This window comes from Gnatocerus cornutus, chromosome 5 (assembly GCF_029298725.1).
Source record: "Gnatocerus cornutus isolate USDA-ARS CGAHR chromosome 5, icGnaCorn1.1, whole genome shotgun sequence".
NCBI lineage: Eukaryota > Metazoa > Arthropoda > Insecta > Coleoptera > Tenebrionidae > Gnatocerus > Gnatocerus cornutus.
Genome location: NC_142237.1, coordinates 14,119,290 through 14,142,558, shown reverse-complemented (window position 1 = coordinate 14,142,558; position 23,269 = coordinate 14,119,290). Strand labels below are relative to the sequence as shown.

Genomic DNA, 23,269 nt, shown 5'->3' with positions numbered 1-23,269 from the left:
ACAGAAAAATAAGATCTAAATAATTTTAGAACAGGATTTTTGCAAACATTGAAGAATTACCATTTTATGACAACCCAGATGTGCTGGGACTGTCAAGAACGGATTCGTACCTGCCTCGGCGAGGCTCTCAAAATGTTTTCCGATGTTGTTTGGATATAAGCAATGGGATGGTGCATTATTTTTGGACGCAATTGTAGAAGGAAAGCAGAAAACTTCTGAACAAGTTATTCTTAAAAATCCCATTGCAGCTTTAAAATCAGATTTTACATTTTTCGTTTTCTGTCGTTTAATAAAGAGCTCTTAAGATGTTTCTTAAAAGTGAAGTTAGTGGAATTCACGCTCTCTTGCCTGATTACTTAATTAGTTTGTTCATTTTGAAAACTGTCAGTTTGGACAAATTTATTCAGCCTGGATTTTATAGTATGCTTTCGTAAATTTGTACTATTATTTATGTTTATGTCACTGCCACGCCATGAGCTCTAGAAACAACAAATGCCTTCCACTGATCAAAAAGACTTGTTATTGAAGCCATGGAGAACGTAGTTTCAATAAAAGATGTAACGAAACAGTTCGATATTTTACCATCCACTTCTACATTATCGAATATCATTAATAAAATAAACTTTCAATCAATTCAATATGTAAGTATTTCACGTTTTTAGAATTTCTAAACCAAACTTGATCAATTAAACCGCTTTTGATAAAACAGGTCATTATTGTTAGAAATAAAATTTACTTTATTTGAATTGATTTTCGGTAAATTATGTCATAAAAGTGAAAATAGCACGAATGACATTAACACAAAAAACATACATAACTTTAAACTAACAGCACGTTAGTTGTCATTTTCAATGACATCAGTATAAAAAAAATATTTCTACGGTTGTTTTTTCAGAATTCGGTGTTTGTCGACAGGAAATTGCTTAAAGGTTTACCTCAAAAGTGCAGTACATACGAATTAATTTTTCCAATTTTGCTAAACGTCGGCTTAAATTGTTAAGTTGCTAAGTTCATTTAGGGCAAAAGTGAGTTTTCGATTTTATGAAAAGGATAACAAAAAGATGTATCGTTGGATAATTTTGAATGTTGAAATTTTAAATTAGACAACAAATATAAAAAAATTATGATTTATGTATCTACGCCAAAAATAAAAATTCAAAATAGAGCAACAAGTGTTGTCCTGACACTATTCATAGTCTTGTTTATCAGCGGTACACCAAATGGCGTTCTACTTGCAATTAGTTGTAATGACGCACATTTGCCTTAATTAAATGATAACGTATAAAATTGCATAATGTATTTTTTTCAAACGTCATAAAAGTGACACATTATCTTGCTTGATTGTCAGGGTATAAGTTTCACTTATATGCTTAAACAGAACACAGCACTTTATACAGGTGTCCCAGAACTCGCGCCCCAGAGAGAAAGGGCTTATGGAGGCAACAATTCTGAACCAAAATTTTGAAACCATAATTTTTTAACTCAAAAGCACTTCCCTCTCCGCCCTCCTTCAATTTGCTTTGAAGCTGGGCTGGTTCGAAGGAAGCTAGCTGGGAAAAATGGGAGGCAGCCCAATGGGCGGATTGCGGCCTGAGTGCAGTGAATACATCACCCTCTCTCTTAATACCATACCATACCATACCAACTCAAAAAATAACCGAGATAAGACAAAAAACTGTAGCCAATCCCGAAACTGAACAGAATTTGAAAATTGGTAACTATGGACACATACTATCATCCATTGGTCAGTTAAGCATTAGACTCTCGTTGCCTAGGAAATTGGGATGGTCATTTACTCCACTTCTCGAATAAGCTTTTGGGATGGGTTGTTAACTTTTTATTAGTTCTCGAATACTATGAAACTTAGTCAATTTTTGTTTTGAAATTTACCATCTGTATTGCTGTCGGCACCCTCCCTTGCTCTCTGGCGCGCGAGTTCTGGGACACCTGTGTACTTGGGCTCTACCGTAACCATAGAAATGTTTCCATTGCACTATGATTTTGCATGAATTTAATGTTTTTAAAGTAAAATAGAGTAATTTTCTACCGTTTGCAAAAAAAAACCGTATATGCCATTCAAAGCAAAAATGGCTTTGTGTGCTTCGCCTGTTAATGTCTGCCTCACTACGTTTGGCAGACACGCGGACAAGGTCAACACACAAAGCTTCTTTTCTGCTTTTAATGACATAATGTAGGTACTATTTTAGCACATGATTATTTATTCAGAAAGGAACATTGAGAAGCATCTAATTTCAGACAAACAATGAGAAAATTATTCGCAAAACTCATTGTGGGGTTCTCAGCTAGATGTAGCTAGATATAGATTAAAAAAAGAATTCGTGAAATTTATAGACAGTGTTTTATAAAAATGCCAAGTAGGTTAATTTGAATTATCCCTGCAGTTCGCGATTTTGGAATGTTGTCAATGTTGCGCAAGTATTTGTTTGCTAACTGCCTGGAATTTTTTCGTTACAATTCTAGCTTAATAACACCTTTTAACTTTATATAGTAGCGTTTGAATTGTTTTTAAAACTTAATCTATAAATACTTCAATTTTATAGTTGCCATATCTTTTACACCTCATATAGAAAAGAATATCAGCACAAACAACGACAAAAATGGACACTGAAAGGACGCACAAAAAAAACGTCAATCCAAAACAGAAAGCAAACATTTTTTCCAAGCTGACTTTTTGGTAAAATTTAAAATAAGTTAAACGCAAATCATTTTTTTTCTAAGGTACGTCATCGAACTGTTTAAGAAGGGATATAAGCGAGAATTGGAAGAAGAAGATCTCTACGAAATTCCTCCCGAATTTGACACTACTAAACTCGGAGATAAAATTGAAAGTCAATGGAATTTACACAAATGTTCCGAAAAAACTAGACTGTTTATCGTCTTTTGGAACCTGGTTGGAAAAACGTACAGTTTACTTGGATTAACCCAAATTATAATAATTACAACAAAGTAACTTATTAAAGGAGCCTCAATTTATTGATACCAAACTGTTTCAGAGTTTTGCGTCCAATATTTTTAGGTAAATTCGTGTTTTATTTTACTTTTGGTCAAACCGAGGTCTCAAAAAGAGAAGCTTGTTTTTGTAGTTGTTTTCTCGTCTTGTTCCAATTCGTTGAAGTTGTATGTAGACAGAACAACTACTTTATCGGAGAATCTCTAGCCATTAAAGTTCGGACCGCTATTGCTGCTCTCATTTACAGAAAATTACTCAAACTTCCAATAAGACGCCTACGCCATATCTCTTTTGGAATGGTAATTAATGTTATAACAAGAGATGTGAACGTGTGGGATGAATTTTTTGTCGTTTGGAATGAAACTGTGGCTGGGATCATAATAATCGTGCTTAATTGTTGCTACATGTATCAAATTATTGGTTTACCGGCACTAGTAGTAGTGGTTTCTTTAATATTAGTTGTGCCGTTTCAAGGTATAAACTTCTTCGTCAATGGTTTGTGTCTTATGTTAATTCGCAGCTTGTATTGGGCTTTGGATGTATTCATTAAGAACAGCAACATCAGAAAAAACAGAGAAACGCATTGAGAACCTTGAAGAGGTTTTATCTAATATTAGAACCATAAAAATGTATGTTTGGCAAAAACACGTAGAGAGCAAGATTCTGTCAATTAGAAGGTACCACCCTCTCTAGTGGTAAAAAATAGGTAAAAAATTATAAATTTCGAATTTTTAGGAATGAAATGAATACTTTGATGAAAATGTTCATGGCATTGTTTATAAGCATATCAGCAGTTATAACGGTTTACAATGTTGCGTTCTATTTAGTTATAATGACTCACATTTGGCTCAATCAAAAACTAACGGCTCAAATTATGTATTTCATTACTGGAACTTTTATTAATATTTCATATTATTTAGTTGTGGCAATTCCATACACAACATTTAATTTTTCTCAGACAATTTCTGCGATTAAAAGAATGCAGACATTGGTACAGAAACTAGAAGCCCATAATCTGGAGATTTTCCAACAAATAGCCACCACCAACATCCCTAAAATCAAAATAGAAAATGCCACATTTGGCACGGGCAACCAAACTGTTCTAACGAATGTTAATTTTGAAGTCGTTCCCGGACTAACTGTAGTCACTGGAAATGCCGGTAGTGGAAAAACATTTTTGTTGTTGACGGTCTTGAAAGAATGTGAAGTAGTTGACGGAAATGTTCGTTCTGAGGGGACAATTTCCTACGCCTCTCAACAGCCTTGGTTGTTTCCTGCAACAATTAGACAAAATATTATTTTTGGGGCTCGGTTCGACCAGAAACGCTACCAAGAGGTCATCAAAGCTTGTGCTTTAAAATACGATTTCCAGTTTCTTGAAAAAGGAGATTCGACCGTCATTGCTGATGGTGGAACGAATTTGAGTAAAGGACAACAAATTCGGGTGAATTTAGCAAGAGCTGTTTATCAAGACCGAGAAATATATTTGTTGGATGATGCTTTATGCAGTCTGGACGTGATTGTTGCCAGACAAATTTTCGCAAACTGTATTCTTAAGTTGTTGAGAGACAAACTGGTTATTTTGATTAGTAATGATCTGAATTTATTACCGTATGCAAGAACGGGGTTAAAATTAGAAGGACAAAGAGTTGTTCCCATACATATTGGAGAACCCAAGTCAATCTATGAGTGTGAAGAATCCACCACAAATGTTTCTTTGCAAGTCATGGCAAACGGAAACGACTACGGCACTACGGATCTCAAAAGCAAGTTACTTTTGACAAACACGAATAAAATTTATGAGCACAAAAAAATCGGCGCTGTTTCTTTACAAACATATAAATCTTTCCTAAAGTTTGGAAGCGGTGGGTTCTTCTTGCCGGTGATTTTCTGCGCTTTTCTCCTGAGCCAGTTTGTTATTAGTTACAAGGATAAATTGATAAGTAAATGGTAAATGATAACATACATAAACATGGATAATGACAATTTAATGTTTGTTTCAGGGTGAATTTAGAAGACCAAATATCCCAAACCAATACAAGTGACATTGAAAAATTTAATTTGATCGAAAGCAGAAGTTCATTTATCTACCAATATTCCATTGCTGTAATTATGATATGTCTGACTGCATTACTGCGAGCTTGGCTTCTATTTCACTTTACTAAAAAAGTAGCAATCAGTTTACACAGGAAAATGTTGAGTTCTGTTCTGCATGCATCTTCGCGGTTCTTTGACGTCACCTTTATAGGAAATATAGTAAATAGATTTTCGAAAGATCTTGTTACTATTGACGAAAGCTTGCCATTTCCTGTGTATCATTTTGTTACTGTAATGTTCCAAAACAATGCAGCAACATCTGTTTCAATTAGCTTACTTACAGATTGTGTTTGAGACCTCAGGAAGCCTGGTACTAATTTTTTCTACCAATATCAGATTATTAATACCAACAGTGTTGCTCATCAGCAGCATTATCTTTCTGATGTATTTTTGTCTAAAAGCTGGCAGAGCTCTAAAGAGATTAGATTCAACGAGTAAGTTAAAAAAGGTTTTTTAAAACCTTAATAATTGTTTTTCTAGCAAAAAGCCCAGTCGTGGGCTACTTCAAAGCAACATTAGAAGGACTACTTTCCATAAAAGTCTCCCAAGCTGAACTCAACCTAAAAACGGAATTTGAGAATCGCCATAATCTTTACAATTCGGCTTCGTTTTCCTACCTCTGCTGTTTAAAAGCCTTCTCGTTTTACGCCGATCTATTTGCAATGATCTTCGCTGCTGTAATCGTTTTGCAATTTCTTATTTTTGATGAAGGTTTAACAAATTTGGTTGTTTGTTTAATTTATTAAAAGTTTGTTTGTAGGTGTTTCAACAGGAGATGTGGGTCTTGCAGTAACACAAGCTTTTTTTGTTGCTGAAATTTTTTATTATGCCGTTTCGAATGTTATGAAATTTCAGACTTTTATGACCTCCATTGAAAGAACTATTGAATTCACGGATATTCCTCATGAATTACTAACCGGATTGGTACTTGAAAACTGGCCCGAGCAGCCAGAAATTAATTACGAACGCGTTTTCTTGACGGTAAATGATTCAAATTCGTACATTCTTAAAAATGTTAACTTTGTCATTAAACCGGGAGAAAAAATAGGTGTAGTTGGACGAACAGGTGCTGGAAAATCTTCCATAATTTCCGCACTTTTCCGGCTATATGAACCAAAAGGAAAAATCACCATCGATGGTGTTGATATAAAAACTCTCTCACTGAACTTTCTGAGATCTAAAATATCCATAATCCCGCAGGATCCCATATTAATAAATGGAACTATACGCTACAATATTGATCCTGATTGGCAATGCACCGAGGAAGATATTTGGAAAGCTCTTAAAACTGTACAATTATCTAAAATAGTTTGCAACCTTTCTATAGATGTCCAAGATTTAAATTTAACTTGTGGACAAAAACAATTAGTTAGTTTAGCTCGAGTCCTGGTCAAAAATAACAAAATTTTGGTATTGGATGAAATGGTAGAAAATGTTGATTCTGAAATTGAAGAATTAATTTCTGAGATTATCGACAACCACTTTGCTTCTTACACTGTCATTAAAATCGCCCACAAGTTGAAATTTGTGAGAAAGTGTGACAAAATTTTAGTTGTTGATAACGGTGAGGTTGTGGAATTTGATAGTCCTCAGAATTTGTTGCAGGATCAGAAGAGTTTGTTTTATAAAATGTTTAAATGGTCTGATTTTAAAGTCTAATTTATATTAATTTGAGCAAAAATTTGTTTAATAAACCGGGATTAATTAGTTTTGATTTTTTGTTTTTATATTATAATCAAATAAGTAGGGGAGAGGAGGGCATAGTAGCTTACTTAACAATCAATTAGTCACGCATCCTAAAATAATAGAAGTAAACAATTTTTTTTTTACCAAATATCATAGACTAATGTATTGCTAATGATTTTTGATGTACTTTTTTTGATTACAATAAAAAACTTACGACATGTGAGCATCATTTTGAAAAATGGGATTTGTCCCGCTTTGCCCCGTATACAGGGGTACAGTGGGGTACTCTATAAAATAATCCAATTTTTGGATAACTTTGTACCTACTTAGAAAAAGTAACATTTTAAAATTACTTGGTCATCAATGCATATTGCACATAAATGAGTAGGTTCATCATATTTAGCCACTACATTTGTATGACTAGATTTGAAAAAACTTGCTCCCTAATTTCGCGAATTTTTTAACGAAAACACTGAATTTCACATTTTGTTTTATAATACATAGGTATAGGTTTTCACACTTTGTTTTATAAAACACACATAGTTAAGTGTCAACTGACAACCAATCGAAACACGCTATTTGACTTTTTTCACGGCGTTTGAATTGAGGAGCAATTGCCCGCTATGCTCCGGTACCCCGCTATGCCCCCCTCTCCCTATGCAAAATAAATAAAAAATAAATAAATTGTAGGTACAGTTGTTCCCGCATTTCTTTTATGTTATGATTTTGTTTGTCTTTTCCTGGCACATTTTTATAAAGTACTTCTTTTCTTTAAAGCTTAAAAAATCGTTGGTTATCAGAGACCTCGGACTATGAACTGGATTTAAGTGCATACTAACACATAAACTAAGTACAAAATATACTAGTGGCATAATATTATATTAATTATGTTCTTCGAAAAAACTTTATCGCAATTTGTGCGTGTTATAATACAGATAACACTTATTTGTCCCAGTTGTTTGTGCTATTAAATGTGACTTCTTCGAACTATCTACTTGTTATTTAATGTAAATGTAATTTTTGCTTTTAATTTAACTGGAGAAGTGACTAACTAAAACTCAAATTTACATTTTAGTTTATTATTCAGAGATTTAAAAAATGGAGAGCAAAAAAAGGCAGGCAAGAAAACCCAATCCCAGAACAGATGCGAATATTTTCTCAAAACTGACTTTTTGGTAAATATTCTATTAGAGTTACATCTTCTTAACATTTGATATCTAATATTTCAGGTACAACAAAGAATTATTTAAAACGAGCTTTCGGAAAGAACTTGACGAAGAGGACTTGTACGATGTAACTCCCGACTTTGAAACTTCTACTTTAGGAGATCGAATGGAAGAAGAGTGGAAACTGCACAGAAAGCAAAAAAATGCAATGTTTTTAGTGTTTTGGAACATCTTTGGAAAGTACTATTCTTTACTATTTTTAACAACGTTTATCGACATTGCTCTCAAGTAAAAAATTGCTTCAATTCCTTTAATTTCAATTTATGTTTTAGTGTAATTCGACCAGTTCTTCTAGGCATGCTGGTCTCTTATTTCTCACCAAAGCAGACAGCGTTAACTAAAACCGACGCGTTTTTTTATGGATCTCTTCTAATCTTGTTACAAATAATTCAAGTTATATGGATGCATAATTATCATTTCTTCGTTGAGAGTTTAACAATAATAGTTCGCACGGCTATCAGCTCACTGATTTACCGAAAAATTTTGAAATTTCCAGCAAGTCGTCTCCGAAGTATATCCTTCGGGAAAATAACAAATCTAATTACAAAAGATATCAATGTGTTTGATCGTAGTTTTAAAAATTTCAGTCAAGCTTGTTCTGGAGTTATTGCTACTATTATAACTTGTTACAATATGTATCAGAAAATTCGATTTCCTGCAATAGTCGCGGCGGTTGCTTTTGCTCTATTTTCGATCTTCCAAGGTAAATTCGGTTGTGTAACAAACTCAATCTTTCTCTTTGTTGTTTGTAGTGTGCATGGGAGCGTGGACTGCTCGTATAAGAAGACTATCATTAAATAAAGCCGATTCTAGAATTACATTGCTCCAGACAGCCTTAAGTAACATACGATGCATCAAGATGTTTGTATCCGAAAACTCTACGGAAAGAAAAATAAGTGCAGCTAGAACGTATAAGGGTAAAAATTAAATATAATAAAATGAGTACAACTACATTTTTCAGGGAAGAAATTCTAGTCTTGCTTAAAATGTTTAAGGTCTTGATAACGACCGTCGTTACTGCCATCATTGTCCACTCTTTGACTTTTTATCTGGTGGTATTGTCTTCGATCTGGTTTGGTCACACGTTGACTGCCGAAACTATATACTACTTCAACGGAGCTTTTATTGGTCTCCAATACAACATGGTCACTACATTACCTTATGGGTCGTTCTACACTTCCCAAGCGATTGCAGCTATCAAAAGAATGCAGGAGCTTATTTTGAAACTTGAAATCCAAATCAAAAGGACACCGAATATATCGACGTGCAGTCCGAGAATTGAATTTCAAAAAGTCGAGTTAATTTTAGACCAAACAAACTTGAAGGCTTCTGGTACTATAACTACGGGGCTTACGCTAGTTACTGGTTCTGCTGGTAGTGGAAAAAGTGTTTTTCTGTTAGCAATTTTGAAGGAGTTTGATCTAGCCCGTGGAGAATTGATTACAAAGGGTCGAATTTCTTACAGTTCTCAAGAACCGTGGCTCTTTCCATCAACCATAAAACAAAATATTATTTTTGGGAGTGACTACAAGGAGGATCGTTATCGAAAAGTGGTTAAAGTATGTGCATTAGAGTACGATTTTGCTCGACTTGAAAACGGGGACGAAACTGTGGTAGCAGATAATGGTATTAACTTAAGTAGAGGGCAACAAAGCCGGATTAACTTGGCACGAGCCATATACAAGGAAAGCGAGATTTATCTGCTTGACGATTGCTTAAGTAGCGTAGATCCTATAGTCTCGAATTATATTTTTATAAATTGTTTTTTAAACTACTTGAAAGACAAAGTAGTATTACTGATTACTCACAACACGGATCTAATTCCTTACGCAACATGCGTTTTAAATATTACAAATGGTAACGTCAACTTTTGTGAAAACAAATTTAAATTGGCATGTACAAAAATAGTTGAAGACACTACTGCGGAAAATATTTCTAAACTACAGCTTAAAGAAGAAAAAGAAGAAAACAGTAATCCAGAGGGTAAGTTACTTTACCCGAAGAAAGAGAATACGATTTACGCAGAAGAAAAACAAAAAGGAGCAGTCTCGTGTCAAATCTTCAAAGCGTACGTTTGTTTAGGAGGAGGATTTACTTTTTGTTTTACTATCCTGGCGGTCTTTATAGCGACTCAACTGTTTCTGAGCTACAAAGACAAGTTAATCAGTGACTGGTAAACTTTCAGCAAAAGTTGAAAAAAACTCAATTTCTTTTACAGGGCAGACTTGGAGGACCGAATTTCTCAGTTTAATGAAACGAAGCCCAACGATGTTTTATCCAGTGAACGTAAATCTTTCTTTTACAAATACACATTTGCTGTAATTACTCTTTCACTTTGTACTCTGATTAGAGCATGGATGTTGTTTATCTTTTCAAAAAGAGTTTCAATTAATCTACATGCAAAAATGTTAAAATCCGTTTTTAACGCTGTGCTTAAATTTTTCGATACAACTTTCATTGGAAATATAGTGAATCGGTTTTCTAAAGATCTGATTGTGGTTGACGAGGATATTCCTTTTTTCTTGCTTCATTTTACAGCGGTAATTCTGAAATATCTTAAAATATAATTATATCTTACTAAAAATTCTGTTTTAGATCATGTGCGAAACTATGGGAAATTTAGTTCTTATATTTTCTACTAACATTAAATTGGTGGTTCCAATAGCCCTTCTTCTGATCACTATTTTCTTTCTAAGATTTGCTTACTTGAAAAATGGAAGAGCTCTTAAGAGATTGGATGCTATCAGTAAGTACACTTTACCCTTCTCAAGAAAATTCAGATTATTTTTTTTATTTCTAACAATTAATTTTTTTATTTTAAATATGCATGTGTACAACTCAAGCAGAATGTTTCAGCCAAAAGTCCAGTTATTGGATATCTAAACTCAACCATTGAAGGATTAGCTACCATTAAAGTTTTCAACGCTGAAACTATTCTGCAAAAAGAATTTGAAAGACGTCACAATTTGTATAATTCAGCGACCTTTTCTTACATGTCTTGTTTGAAAGCTTTCGTATTTTTGGTAGACATCAGCGCGTTAATATTTATCGCTATATTAATTTTACAATTTATCATTTTTGACCAAGGTAACAACAGATTTATCAAAAAAAAAATTTTTTGTTTAACTTTTTTTAGGAGTGTCGTCCGGAGAGGTTGGACTTGCTGTCTCTCAGGCGTTTATCATGACGAGGGAACTTTTTTACGCTGTTTACATGGAAGCTGACATTCAGACACAGATGACGTCAGTAGAACGAGCTCTAGAGTACACATATACAGAACATGAAAGTAAGGGAGGTTTGGTGCTACAATGTTGGCCCAAGGAACCTGAAATTCGATACACAAATGTTTCTTTTTCTGTGAACCTCTCAAGATCGTACATATTAAGAAATATTTACTTTGTCATTAAACCAAGAGAAAAGATCGGAATAGTTGGTAGAACTGGTGCTGGAAAGTCTTCTATAATTTCCGCACTTTTCCGTTTGTATGAAACTAGTGGGAAAATTACAATAGATGGAGTCGACATCAAAACTCTCTCCTTGAATTTTCTTAGAAGTAAGATTTCTGTGGTTCCTCAAGATCCGAAGTTTTTAGACGGCAGCCTGCGAGACAACATAGATCCCAACAAAAAATATTCAGATGAAGACATTTGGAGTGGCCTTGAAAAAATACATTTAAAAACTGTTATTTCGGACTTATCAGTGTCTATGAAAAAACTGAATCTTAGCTCTGGAGAGAAACAACTTTTTTGCTTGGCTAAAATTCTACTAAGCGATAACAAAATTTTGGTGATTGATGAGATGGTAGAGAACGTAGATTTGAAAACTGAAGAACTAATTTCACAGGTAATAGATCAGAACTTTGCGTCGGCTACTGTTATCAAAATAGCGCATAAACTACGATTTGTTATGAATTGTGATAAAATTCTTGTACTGGACAGGGGCAAAGCTATTGAGTTTGATAACCCAAAAGTGCTATTAGCCAACCAAAATAGTATTTTTTATGATATGGTTCAATCGTCTGGAAATAACTATGTAGAAAATTGAGAAATAAATTTTGACTTTAAAATAAATAAATGTAGGTTTTTACTTAAGTATGTACATACATGACGTTGTCTGTATACTGTTTTATCAACATTATCTATTTAATTTTTACGTTAGTTACGCTATCTACGAAACACCAATAAATTTTTCCAAAAGGTAATAAAAACCTAGTATGATTAAGCACATTAAGTTACTGGCAAAAGTTCGCGACAACGACAGAAAATATTTTCAGTTTCAATGACTGTTTCTTTGTTGGTTCCAATTTTACCATTCTGAAAGCTTTCTTCTTGATACAAAAAAAAACATAATCTTGCACTAATTAAACAAATAATTATTTACCTTTAGTTTTTATACGTGTGTATAATACAGTTGAAATTATTTCGTTGCTTTGCGACCTTATCTACATAAAATAGAAATTAAAAACCTGCTACATAAGTTAAGCTGAAAATTTTGATACTTATGCAAATTTATTACTGTTTAGCAACCATATAAATGTAAAATCTTTAAATAACTAATTTAAACAACCTACATATTATGCAGGGACACAAGTTAACTGTACTAGAAGTTTCATTTTTCCATCATTTAGGTTCATAGGCTTCATTTTATTTTATTTTCAGTTTGTCTTTGTACAGTCACATCTATCAAAGACAGATCCGTTGAATAACTTGTAAATGACACTAGTTTGCATGGTCTATTCCTCACAATAAAAATGGTTGGAGTTGAAAGATTTCTTTGGTAAAGAACTCAACACTGAAAACAAAAATTTTTCCGTGTAACTTGTTAAGTATTCAATCAAAAAAAATATTTGATAAAATTTACTTAATAAAATCAAGTGGCAAGAGAAGATCAAAAAAATTTTGGAATTTATTGAATACAGAGCCAGAATGGAATCCTCAAGGACGATTTACCACTTTCCCACGTTTAGAACTTGTTGCCTATCACTTATCTGTCTGTATGAGTCTATCAAAGACATACAAATTAATTTGCAAGGCTGACTCGATTACAAACAATAATCATCACACGATATAACACAAGTCCAAAACATAAAGATTTATAATTATAATTAAATACGAAAAGTTATACAGTAAAAATTTATTGCTTGTTTATACATAGAAAGTTTTATGTTTTTCAAGATAAATGCAGTTAGTTTTTTTTTTATTCAAATGTAGATAAAATGGTATTATATGTATAATTAAAATGTCATAGGTGGCGCTAGAAGCAGTATATTCTAATAAACGGTCATGTCCATGTGGTATCTCTTTCTAAAAGGAATTTAGTTCAACAAACCAATTTAAAACAACTAAGTATTATTTGCTAGCGACACATGAAAACAAGAAATTTGTAAAATGGATAGTGAAAAAAAACAGGCAAGAAAACCCAATCCAAGAACGGATGCGAATATTTTTTCAAAACTAACTTTCTGGTAAAGTAAATGTTTAATTATTACAGTCTCTTGACATTTTTTATAACATTTAGGTACAACAAAGAACTATTTAAAAAGAGTTTTCGTAAAGAGCTGAAAAAAGATGACCTATATGAAGTAATTCCAGACTTTGAAACTTCTGCTTTGGGCGATCAATTTGAAACAGAGTGGGAACTGCACAAAAATAAAAAAAATGCAATGTTTTTAGTATTTTGGAACATCTTCGGAAAATACTACTGTTTACTCTTCCTAACTACGTCCATTAACATTTTCGTCAAGTAAAATAACAACTTTTGATTCTTTTAACTCAAATTTATTTTTAGTGTGTTTCGACCAATTCTTCTAGGAACATTTGTTTCTTATTTCTCTCCAGAACAAACAACTTTAACTAAAGCAAACGCGTTCTTTTATGGATCACTTCTAATTTTACTTCAAATAATTCAAATTATCTGGATGCATAATTATCATTTCGCCGTAGAGATTTTATCAGTTAAAGTTCGCACGGGAATCGGCTCACTGATTTACCGAAAAATTTTGAAATTTCCAGCAAGTCGCCTTCGTTGTGTATCCTTTGGACAAATAACAAATCTTATTACAAAAGATATCAATGTGTTTGATCGGTGCTTTAACAATTTTAGCCAAGCTTGTTCTGGAGTTATCGCTACTATAGTAATCTGTTATCATTTGTATCAGACAATTGGCTTGCCTGCTGTGGTCGCGATTGTGGTTTTTGCACTATTTTCGATATTTCAAGGTAAAGTGAATAGATAATATGATAAATCTAACTTTTCTATTTTATTGATAGTGTGCATGGGAGCGTGGACCGCCTCTATAAGAAAACTGTCTTCTGACAAAACGGATTCGAGAATTGCATTACTCCAGGAAGTGTTAAGTAATATAAGAAGTATCAAATTGTATGCTCTTGAAAAATATCTAGAACGAAAAATAACTGGAACTAGAAGGTATAAAGGTCAACGAACAAACAGCTATTATACAAACTTACAACTTTCAGGGAAGAAATTCTAGTCTTGCTGAAAATGTTTAAAGTCTTGATCGCGACTGTTGTTACCGCCACAATTATAAACTGCTTGACTTTCTATCTGGTAGTACTACCTTTTATCTGGTTTGATCGAATTTTGACTGCCGAAACTATCTACTACATTAATGGAGCCTTCATAGGGTTGCAATATTACATGGTCACAGCTTTACCCTATGGTACTTTCTACTTTTCTCAAGTGATTGCAGCCATCAAAAGAATGCAGGTTCTAATTTTGAAACTTGAAGTTTATGATAAGAATTCGCCAAGTATGTTAAGTGTCATTCCAAATATTAAGTTAGAACAAGTCGTGTTAAAATTAGACAAAACAAATTTGAAAGTTTCTGGTACCATCACTAAAGGCCTTACACTTGTTACTGGTCCCACTGGTAGCGGAAAAAGTGCTTTTTTCTTAGCTATTTTGAAGGAGTTTGACCTAGTTCAAGGAGAATTGATTACCGAAGGTCGAATTTCTTATGCTTCTCAAGAACCGTGGCTCTTTCCGTCGACTATAAAGCAGAATATAATTTTTGGAAGTGACTACAACGAACATCGTTATCGAAAAATGGTAGAAGTATGTGCACTGGAGTACGATTTTGACCGGCTTGAAATGGGCGACGCGACTGTGGTGGCAGATAATGGTTTTAACTTAAGTAGAGGACAACAAAGTAGGATTAACTTAGCACGAGCTATATACAAAGATTGTGAAATATATTTGCTTGACGACTGTTTAAGTAGCTTAGATTCAATAGTCTCGCATTATATTTTTACAAATTGTATTCTAAACTACTTGAATGACAAAATGGTACTTCTGATTACTCATAATTCTAGTCTAATTCCTTACGCTACAGACGTGTTAAATATTTCAAACGGAAATGTCATATTTTGTAAAAATTTGGAATCTACTAAACTACTTGAAAAAGTCATCGAAAAAAAAGGTTTTAAGCTAGAAATTGAAGAAAGAGAAGTAGAAGAAAAATGTAATCCAGAAAGTAAATTACTTACCTCAAAGCACGAAAATGAGATTTACGCAGAAGATAAACAAAAAGGAGCAGTGTCGTGCCACATCTTCAAAACATACGTTCGTTTAGGGGGAGGATTTTGTTTTTGTCTTCTTATCTTGATTGTCTTCACAGCAACTCAACTCTCTTTGAGCTACAAAGATAAGTTAATCAGTGACTGGTAAGTTTTAAGCAAAAATAGAAAGAAGTTTAGTTTCTTTTTCAGGGCAAATCTGGAAGACCGAATTTCTCAATTAAATGAAACGAAGTTCAATGCTTCTGACTATGATGTTTTATCCAGTGATCGTAAAACTTTCTTTTACAGGTACACTTTCGCCGTGATTGCTCTCTCGCTTTGTACTCTAATCAGAGCATGGATGTTGTTTATCTTTACAAAAAGAGTCTCAATTAATCTACATGCAAAAATCCTTAAATCTGTTTGCAACGCTGTTCTTAAATTTTTCGACTTAACTTTCATTGAAAATATAGTGAATCGATTTTCTAAAGATCTGATTGTGGTTGACGAGGACATTCCATTTTTCTTGCTCCATTTTACAGCGGTAATTCTGAAATATGTGGAACTGTTATAAAAAATTCTATTTCAGATTCTGTGCGAAACTATCGGGAATTTGGTCCTTATATTTTTTACCAACGTTAAATTAGTGGTTCCAATCACCTTTCTACTGATCACTATTTTTTTTCTAAGGTTTACTTATTTAAAAAACGGACGACCTCTTAAGAGATTGGATGCGATCAGTAAGCACACGATACAAAATTTGGATTTTAACTCAAATAAGAAACTTTTTAGCCAAAAGTCCAGTTGTTGGATATCTTAACTCAACAATGAAAGGTTTAGCTACAATTAAAGTTTTTAACGCTGAAATCATCCTGAAAGACGAATTTGAAAGGCGTCACAATGTGTATAATTCAGCAACCTACTCTTACATCTCTTGCTTGAAAGCTTTTGTATTTTTGGTTGATCTCTGCGCTTCGATATTTATTGCGATTCTAATCTTACAGTTCATAATCTTTGACCGAGGTAAAAAAATTCGATAAAATTAATTTTCTTATACATATCTATTTAGGAGTGACGTCTGGTGACGTTGGTCTTGCTGTCTCGCAAGTATTCATCATGACAGGTGTACTCTACTATGTGGTTTTAATGGAAGCTGGTATACAGACGCAGATGACATCAGTAGAACGAGCTTTAGAGTACACACATATAGAAAATGAGCCTGAGGAAGGCTTAGTTTTAACAAAGCCCAAGAAAGCTGAAATCAGATACACAAACGTATGTTTTTCCGTAAACAACTCGTTTATTCTAAAAAATATTAACTTTGTTATCAAATCAAGAGAAAAAATTGGAATAGTTGGTAGAACAGGTGCTGGAAAGTCTTCCATAATTTCCGCACTTTTCCGCTTGTATGAAACCAGCGGGAAAATTACAATAGATGGAGTCGACATCAAAACTCTCTCCTTAAATTTTCTTCGAAACAAAATTTCAGTAGTTCCTCAAGATCCGATGTTTTTAGAAGGCAGTCTACGAGACAACATAGATCCCAACAAAATATATACAGATGAAGAAATTTGGATTGTTCTTGAAAAAATACACCTAAAATCTATTATTTCGGACTTATCAGTATCTAGTGAAAAACTGAATCTCAGCTCTGGAGAGAAACAACTGTTTTGCTTGGCGAAAATTCTACTGAGCGATAACAAAATTTTGATTCTTGATGAGATGGTAGAGAACGTAGATTTAAACACTGAAGAACTCATTTCTCAGATAATAGATCGGAACTTTGCGTCGGCTACTGTTATTAAAATAGCCCATACACTACGATTTGTTATGAATTGTGACAAAATTCTTGTATTGAACAGAGGCGAAATTGTTGAATTTGATCATCCAAGCGTGCTATTAGCTAACCAGAACAGTGTTTTTTATGAAATGGTTCAAAAATTTAGTAATGACTGACAAGTAATTTTTTTATGGAACATTGGAAAGTTAATAAAAATAAAATCAAAACTTTGTCTTTTACTTTTTTAGATTTAAATCTTACTGCATTTTATGGATAATGTTATAAATCATTTTACAGATATTTTCCAGTGATTTCTGATTTTTTGCGCTTTTTAAATGTTTAAAAATAGGTGTAGAACAACAACAAAGAGTAGAGCAATTTTTTTCAAACATTTTTGCATCCATTTTCATACAATTTCTTTTTTTATTAAATTAAGAAACTTTTCAACAAACAAAAAAGTGCTTTAATCCAAAATAAAAACAATGGGTTAAAAACCACGTAGGTAATAAATTAAAAATTATAAATAAGAGCCAACTTATTTTTGTATCGCACTATCGGATGCCATTAAAATATTAAATAATATTAATTATTTATTAAATACAATAAAAATTCCAAGAATTTTAAATTTAAACACTTTTATCTGTGACAAGGTACTATTTAAGTAGATGGAACAAATAAACATTGTATCCATTACCTATAGTATGTGACGTTCTGGTGGTAATAGGTAGTTTTAGCATAATATAACTACTAAAAAAAATTTTTTTTGGCAACTGAAAAATAACTGCAATCAATTTTGCATTTTGCTGCACTAACAAAAATAAATTTTATTTTGACATTGTTTTTTTGTCTTTTGGACAATTAACACATTTTTGTAATTAGACTTCAATTTGTTAAATAACCAAACTTAAAGCAGAAATATACAGCAACACGAACTACGAAAAATTTGTAATATGAACATTGAAAGCAAGCAGAGACGAACCCTGAATCCAAAAACAAATGCAAATATTTTCTCAGTGCTAACTTTTTGGTAAATATCAAAATTAGTGTATTCTTGTTAACGATAACATACCTTTCAGGTACAACAAAGATCTATTTAAAACGAGTTTCCGAAAAGAACTTGAAGAAGACGACTTATACGAAGTAATTCCTGATCTTGAAACTTCCACTCTAGGAGTCAAAATGGAACAACAATGGGACATGCACAGAAACAAAAAACAATGTTTTTAGTGTTTTGGAATGTCTTTGGGAAGTACTATTCTTTACTTTCTTTAACAACATTAATTGATATTGCTCTCAAGTAAAATCAGATATTTCTATTTATATTAACTTCAGTGTCCATTTTTAGTGTCATTCGACCCATTCTTTTAGGATTGTTAGTTTCTCATTTCTCACCAGACCAAGCGAGTTCAACTAAAACAGACGCGTTTCTTTATGGATCATTGCTAATAATACTCCAAATAATTCACGTTTTCTGGATCCATAATTATCATTTTGCTGTCGAAGTTTTATCAGTTAAAGTTCGCACGGCATTTGGTTCACTGATTTACCGAAAAATTTTGAAATTTCCAGCAAGTCGTCTCCACTGTATATCATTCGGAAAAATAACTAATCTTATTACAAAAGATGTCAACGCGTTTGACCGATGTTTTATAAATTTAAGTCAAACTTGTTCTGGAATTATCGCTACTATTATAAACTGTTATAATCTGTATCAGAAAATTGGTTTGCCTGCAATAGTCGCTATCGTTGCTTTTGCTCTATTTTCGATCTTTCAAGGTAAATCCAATAGTTCTGTAAAAACTAATTTTTATTATATTGGTAGTTTGTATGGGAGGTTGGATGGCGTGGATACGAAATCTCTCTTCAGACAAAACAGACTCAAGAATTGCGTTGCTTCAGGAAGCGTTAAGTAATATCAGATGCATCAAAATGTATGTGAGCGAAAATTATATGGAAAAGAAAATAACTGGAGCTAGAAAGTATGACAGCATTAAACACTACACCTACACAAATATACAATTTTTAGAGAAGAAATTCTAATTCTTCTCAAAATGTTTAAAATACTGATAGCGACCGTTGTTACTGCCACCGTTGTAAACTGCTTTACTTTCTATCTGGTGGTACTGACGTGTCTATCTGGCTTAATCACACCCTAACTGCCGAAACTATATACTACATCAATGGAGCTTTCATAGGCCTTCAATATTGCATGATTACCAATTTGCCTTATGGCACTTTCTACACATCTCAGGCGATTGCAGCTATTAAAAGAATGCAGACTCAATTATTGAAACTTGAATTCCAAAACAAGGACTCGCCCAATGTGTCGAGTTGCACACCAAGAATTGAATTCAAAGAAGTCGAATTAAAATTAGACAAGACTAATTTGAAGGTTTCTGGTACCATCACTAGAGGTCTTACACTAGTCACTGGTTCGGTTGGTTGTGGCAAGTGTTTTTCTATTAACAATTTTGAAGGAGTTTGATATAGTCAAAGAACAATTGATTAGAGAAGGTCGAATTTCTTATGCTTCTCAGGAACCGTGGCTCTTTCCATCAACCATAAAACAAAACATAATTTTTGGCGGCGACTATAACGAAAGTCGTTATCGAAAAGTGATAAACGTATGTGCACTGGAGTATGATTTTGAGCGGCTTGAAATGGGGGACAAAACTGTGATAGCAGATAATGGAATTAACTTAAGCCGAGGACAACAATGTAGAATTAACTTAGCGCGAGCTATATACAAGGATTGTGAGATATATTTGCTTGACGATTGTTTTAGTGCCGTAGATTCAATGGTCTCAAATTATATTTTTTCGCATTGTCTTCTAAGCTACTTGAAAGACAAAGTGGTACTGCTGGTTACTCACAACACTAATCTAGTTCCTTATGCGTCACACGTACTAAATATAGATAACGACAATGTCAGCTTTTGTAAAAATAAGTTTACAATAGGGCATACAAATGTTCTGGAAACATCTCCCGTGGGAAAAACTGCAGAACCAGAACTTGATGAAAGTGATAACAGTGATGCAGAGAGTAAATTATTGTCTCCAATGCAAGGTAGTAACATTTACGCAGAAAAAAAAGAAAAAGGAGCAGTCTCTGGTCAGATTTTTAAAACGTATGTTCAGTTTGGAGGATTTAGTTTTTGTCTTGTTACTCTGTCTGTCTTCATAGCGACTCAACTGTCTCTAAGCTATAAAGATAAGTTAATCAGTGACTGGTAAGCTTATTTTTTTATGTAAAATGAAGCTTAATTTCTATTTTAGGGCAATTATTGAGGACCAAATTTCTCAATTTAACGGAACGAAAGTCAATGTTTCTGACTACAATGTTTTTACTAGTAAACGTAAACGTTTCTTTTACCAATACACTTTTGCTGTGATTAGTCTGTCGCTTTGTACTTTGATCAGAGCTTGGATGTTGTTCGTATTTTCAAAAAGAGTTTCGGTTAATCTGCTTTTAAGATGTTAAAATCAGTTTGCAACGCTGTTCTTAATTTTTTTGATACAACTTTTATTGGAAATTTGGTGAATCGGTTTTCTAAAGATTTGATTGTCGTTGACGAAAATATACCTCTTTTCTTGCTCCATTTTACAGCGGCAATTTTAAAACATATTTTTTATTACATTGACATGTTACTAAAAATTCTGCTTTAGATTCTGTGCGAAACTATTGGGAATTTGGTTCTTATATTTTCTACTAACGTTAAATTATTGGTTCTTATCGCTGGTCTTCTGATGAGTATTTTCTTTTTAAGATTTGCTTACTTAAAAAGTGGAAGGGCTCTTAAGAGGTCGGATGCAATCAGTAAGTAGACTTTACAGTTTAAATTTTGTTCTCGAATTTTTATTAATTATTTTGATGGTTGTAAATAAATTAGAGATCTGTTGTTTTGAGTAAAAACACCAGTAAAATGTTTCAGCGAAAAGCCCAGTTATTGGATATTTACACTCAACCATTGAAGGATTAGCTACAATTAAAGTTTTCAATGCTGAAACTAAATCCTAAATGAAATCCTAAAAAAAGAATTTGAAAGACGTCACAATTTGTATAATTCAGCAACTTATTCGTACATGTCTTGTTTGGAAGCTTTCGTATTTTTGGTAAACATCTGCGCGGTCTTATTCATGGCAATTTTAATTTTTCAATTCATAATTTTTGACGAAGGTAAAAACTGCTTTGTCAAAACTTTTTTTCTTATTAATAAACTGATTATAGGAGTGTCATCTGGAGATGTTGGACTTGCTCTCTCACAGGTGTTTATCATGAGAGAACTCTTTTACGCTGTTTACATGGAAGCTGACATACAAACACAGATGACTTCTGTAGAACGAGCTTTAGAGTACACACATATAGAAAGTGAACCTCAGGGAGGCTTGGTTTTAGAAAAGTGGCCTCAGATACCTGAAATTCAATACACAAACGTTTCCATTCTTGTGAATAACTCAAAATCGTACATACTAAAAAATATAAATCTTATTATCAAACCAAGAGAAAAGATTGGAATAGTTGGTAGAACAGGTGCTGGTAAATCTTCTATAATTTCCGCACTTTTCCGGTTGTATGAAACCAGCGGAAAAATTACAATAGATGGAGTCGACATCAAAACTCTCTCCTTAAATTTTCTTCGAAGCAAGATTTCAGTGATTCCTCAAGATCCGATGTTTTTAGACAGCACTTTCCGCGACACTATAGATCGTAACAAGACACATACAGATGAAGAAATTTGGAGAGCTCTTGAAAAAATACAATTAAAAACTAACCTTTCTGATTTGTCTGTTTCTATTAAGAAGCTAAATCTTAGTTTTGGAGAAAAACAACTACTTTGCCTGGCTAAAGTTTTACTGAGCGACAACAAAATTTTAGTTCTTGATGAGATCGTGGAAAGCGTAGACTCGAAAACTGAGGAACGGATTTCCGACATAATAGAAAAGAATTTTTTAATGGCTACTGTTATTATAATAGCGCATAAGCTAAAATTTGTTATAAATTCTGACAAAATTCTTGTACTGGACAAGGGTGAAGTGGTAGAGTTTGCACATCCTCGAGTGCTATTAGCTGACCAAAACAGTGTTTTTTATAAAATGGTTCAAAAATCTCATCTTAATTTATAATTTATTATGAATATTTGGGAATGTAAATTTAAAATAATTGCTTTTGTGGATATTTACTGTTTTATTTACAACCATTTTAAAAGATTTAAAATAACTAAAGTGTACTTTTTCGAAAAATAGAGCATTGAAACCGTTATTTAAATTTTGCAGTTATTTTTTGCACTTGTCTAGTAAAGTAAAAAAAGAGGGGTAGGTTATCCCTAAACAAAAATCAAATCTACTATTAAAATTATTTTTTTGGTATGTTCCTCATCAATTTTATTCTTCCCTACTTTTATTTCTTGTATTTTCTTCTATATTTCTAACAAAAACTCACTTTCCAAATATCTTCCCTTCTTTTCTAAAAGTTTTATACTTCTACATTGTTTTACCAAGGCTTTCTATAATTTAGATTCTACAACAGATTGTTCAAGGTACGACTTCAAACTCTTTAAAAGAGGGATTAACAAGGAACTACAAGAAGATCTCTATGAGGTCCTTAAAGAGTTCGAAAGGCACAATATAGGTGACCAAACCGAGCATGAATGGAATTTACACAAACATCACAAACACGCCTTATTTCTAGTATTTACAATTTAAATATAATATTTATTAACATAATCGAAAAGCACTGCGTCTTGTACTATCGTCAATCACTTGCGCACAAGTTAAGATTTGTTTTGGATTGTGACAAAATACTTGTAATAGAGAGGGGCGAGATTGTGGAGTGTGAGTCCCAGCATACTTATGGCGAATCAAAACAATATTTTTTATAAGACGATTAACGTGGCTAGGGAACGAGTTATTATAAATTAGTTGAGGTTTCTGTATAAAGTTCAACTAACGCGGAAAAAAATTACGACAAAGTTGGCTCTAATCTAAATAAATTG

General features: G+C 33.0%; 3 protein-coding genes and 1 pseudogene across 3 annotated transcripts; all 4 read left to right on the top strand.

Moving 5' to 3' along the window:
- Nucleotides 1-2,591: 2,591 nt before the first annotated feature.
- On the top strand, nucleotides 2,592-6,977 carry LOC148174881 (ATP-binding cassette sub-family C member 4-like). Its single transcript, XM_088036224.1, has 9 exons — nucleotides 2,592-2,695; nucleotides 2,740-2,967; nucleotides 3,015-3,445; nucleotides 3,492-3,648; nucleotides 3,707-4,921; nucleotides 4,975-5,299; nucleotides 5,352-5,502; nucleotides 5,549-5,779; nucleotides 5,829-6,977. Exons 1-9 carry the CDS (start codon nucleotides 2,619-2,621, stop codon nucleotides 6,725-6,727), a joined length of 3,714 nt encoding a protein of 1,237 aa, XP_087892350.1. The 5' UTR covers nucleotides 2,592-2,618; the 3' UTR covers nucleotides 6,728-6,977.
- A 1,300-nt stretch (nucleotides 6,978-8,277) lies between these two features.
- LOC148174880 (ATP-binding cassette sub-family C member 4-like) lies at nucleotides 8,278-12,024 on the top strand. The gene is made up of 7 exons (XM_088036931.1): nucleotides 8,278-8,491; nucleotides 8,733-8,889; nucleotides 8,942-10,153; nucleotides 10,199-10,543; nucleotides 10,599-10,726; nucleotides 10,837-11,067; nucleotides 11,117-12,024. The coding sequence occupies exons 1-7, from the start codon at nucleotides 8,278-8,280 to the stop codon at nucleotides 12,022-12,024; spliced, it is 3,195 nt and encodes a 1,064-aa protein (XP_087893057.1).
- A 1,247-nt stretch (nucleotides 12,025-13,271) lies between these two features.
- Nucleotides 13,272-17,453, top strand: LOC148174879 (ATP-binding cassette sub-family C member 4-like). Its single transcript, XM_088036930.1, has 9 exons — nucleotides 13,272-13,444; nucleotides 13,498-13,722; nucleotides 13,768-14,198; nucleotides 14,250-14,406; nucleotides 14,457-15,662; nucleotides 15,708-16,041; nucleotides 16,087-16,237; nucleotides 16,290-16,520; nucleotides 16,567-17,453. The coding sequence occupies exons 1-9, from the start codon at nucleotides 13,368-13,370 to the stop codon at nucleotides 17,451-17,453; spliced, it is 3,699 nt and encodes a 1,232-aa protein (XP_087893056.1). The 5' UTR covers nucleotides 13,272-13,367.
- Nucleotides 17,454-18,227: 774 nt separating this feature from the next.
- Nucleotides 18,228-22,400, top strand: LOC148174878 (ATP-binding cassette sub-family C member 4-like; annotated as a pseudogene).
- The last annotated feature ends 869 nt before the right edge of the window (nucleotides 22,401-23,269 follow it).

Excerpts from the sequence above, each read along its gene's own strand:
- LOC148174881 (XM_088036224.1), top strand. The coding sequence starts at position 2,619 with ATGGACACTGAAAGGACGCACAAAAAAAACGTCAATCCAAAACAGAAA. Across the intron at positions 3,446-3,491 it reads ATTAGTTGTGCCGTTTCAAG|CTTGTATTGGGCTTTGGATG; the intron begins GTATAAACTTCT and ends GTTAATTCGCAG. Across the intron at positions 4,922-4,974 it reads GATAAATTGATAAGTAAATG|GGTGAATTTAGAAGACCAAA; the intron begins GTAAATGATAAC and ends TGTTTGTTTCAG.
- LOC148174880 (XM_088036931.1), top strand. The coding sequence starts at position 8,278 with ATGCTGGTCTCTTATTTCTCACCAAAGCAGACAGCGTTAACTAAAACC. Across the intron at positions 8,890-8,941 it reads AAAATAAGTGCAGCTAGAAC|GGAAGAAATTCTAGTCTTGC; the intron begins GTATAAGGGTAA and ends TACATTTTTCAG. Across the intron at positions 11,068-11,116 it reads ATTTATCATTTTTGACCAAG|GAGTGTCGTCCGGAGAGGTT; the intron begins GTAACAACAGAT and ends AACTTTTTTTAG.
- LOC148174879 (XM_088036930.1), top strand. The coding sequence starts at position 13,368 with ATGGATAGTGAAAAAAAACAGGCAAGAAAACCCAATCCAAGAACGGAT. Across the intron at positions 14,199-14,249 it reads ACTATTTTCGATATTTCAAG|TGTGCATGGGAGCGTGGACC; the intron begins GTAAAGTGAATA and ends TTTTATTGATAG. Across the intron at positions 15,663-15,707 it reads GATAAGTTAATCAGTGACTG|GGCAAATCTGGAAGACCGAA; the intron begins GTAAGTTTTAAG and ends TTTCTTTTTCAG.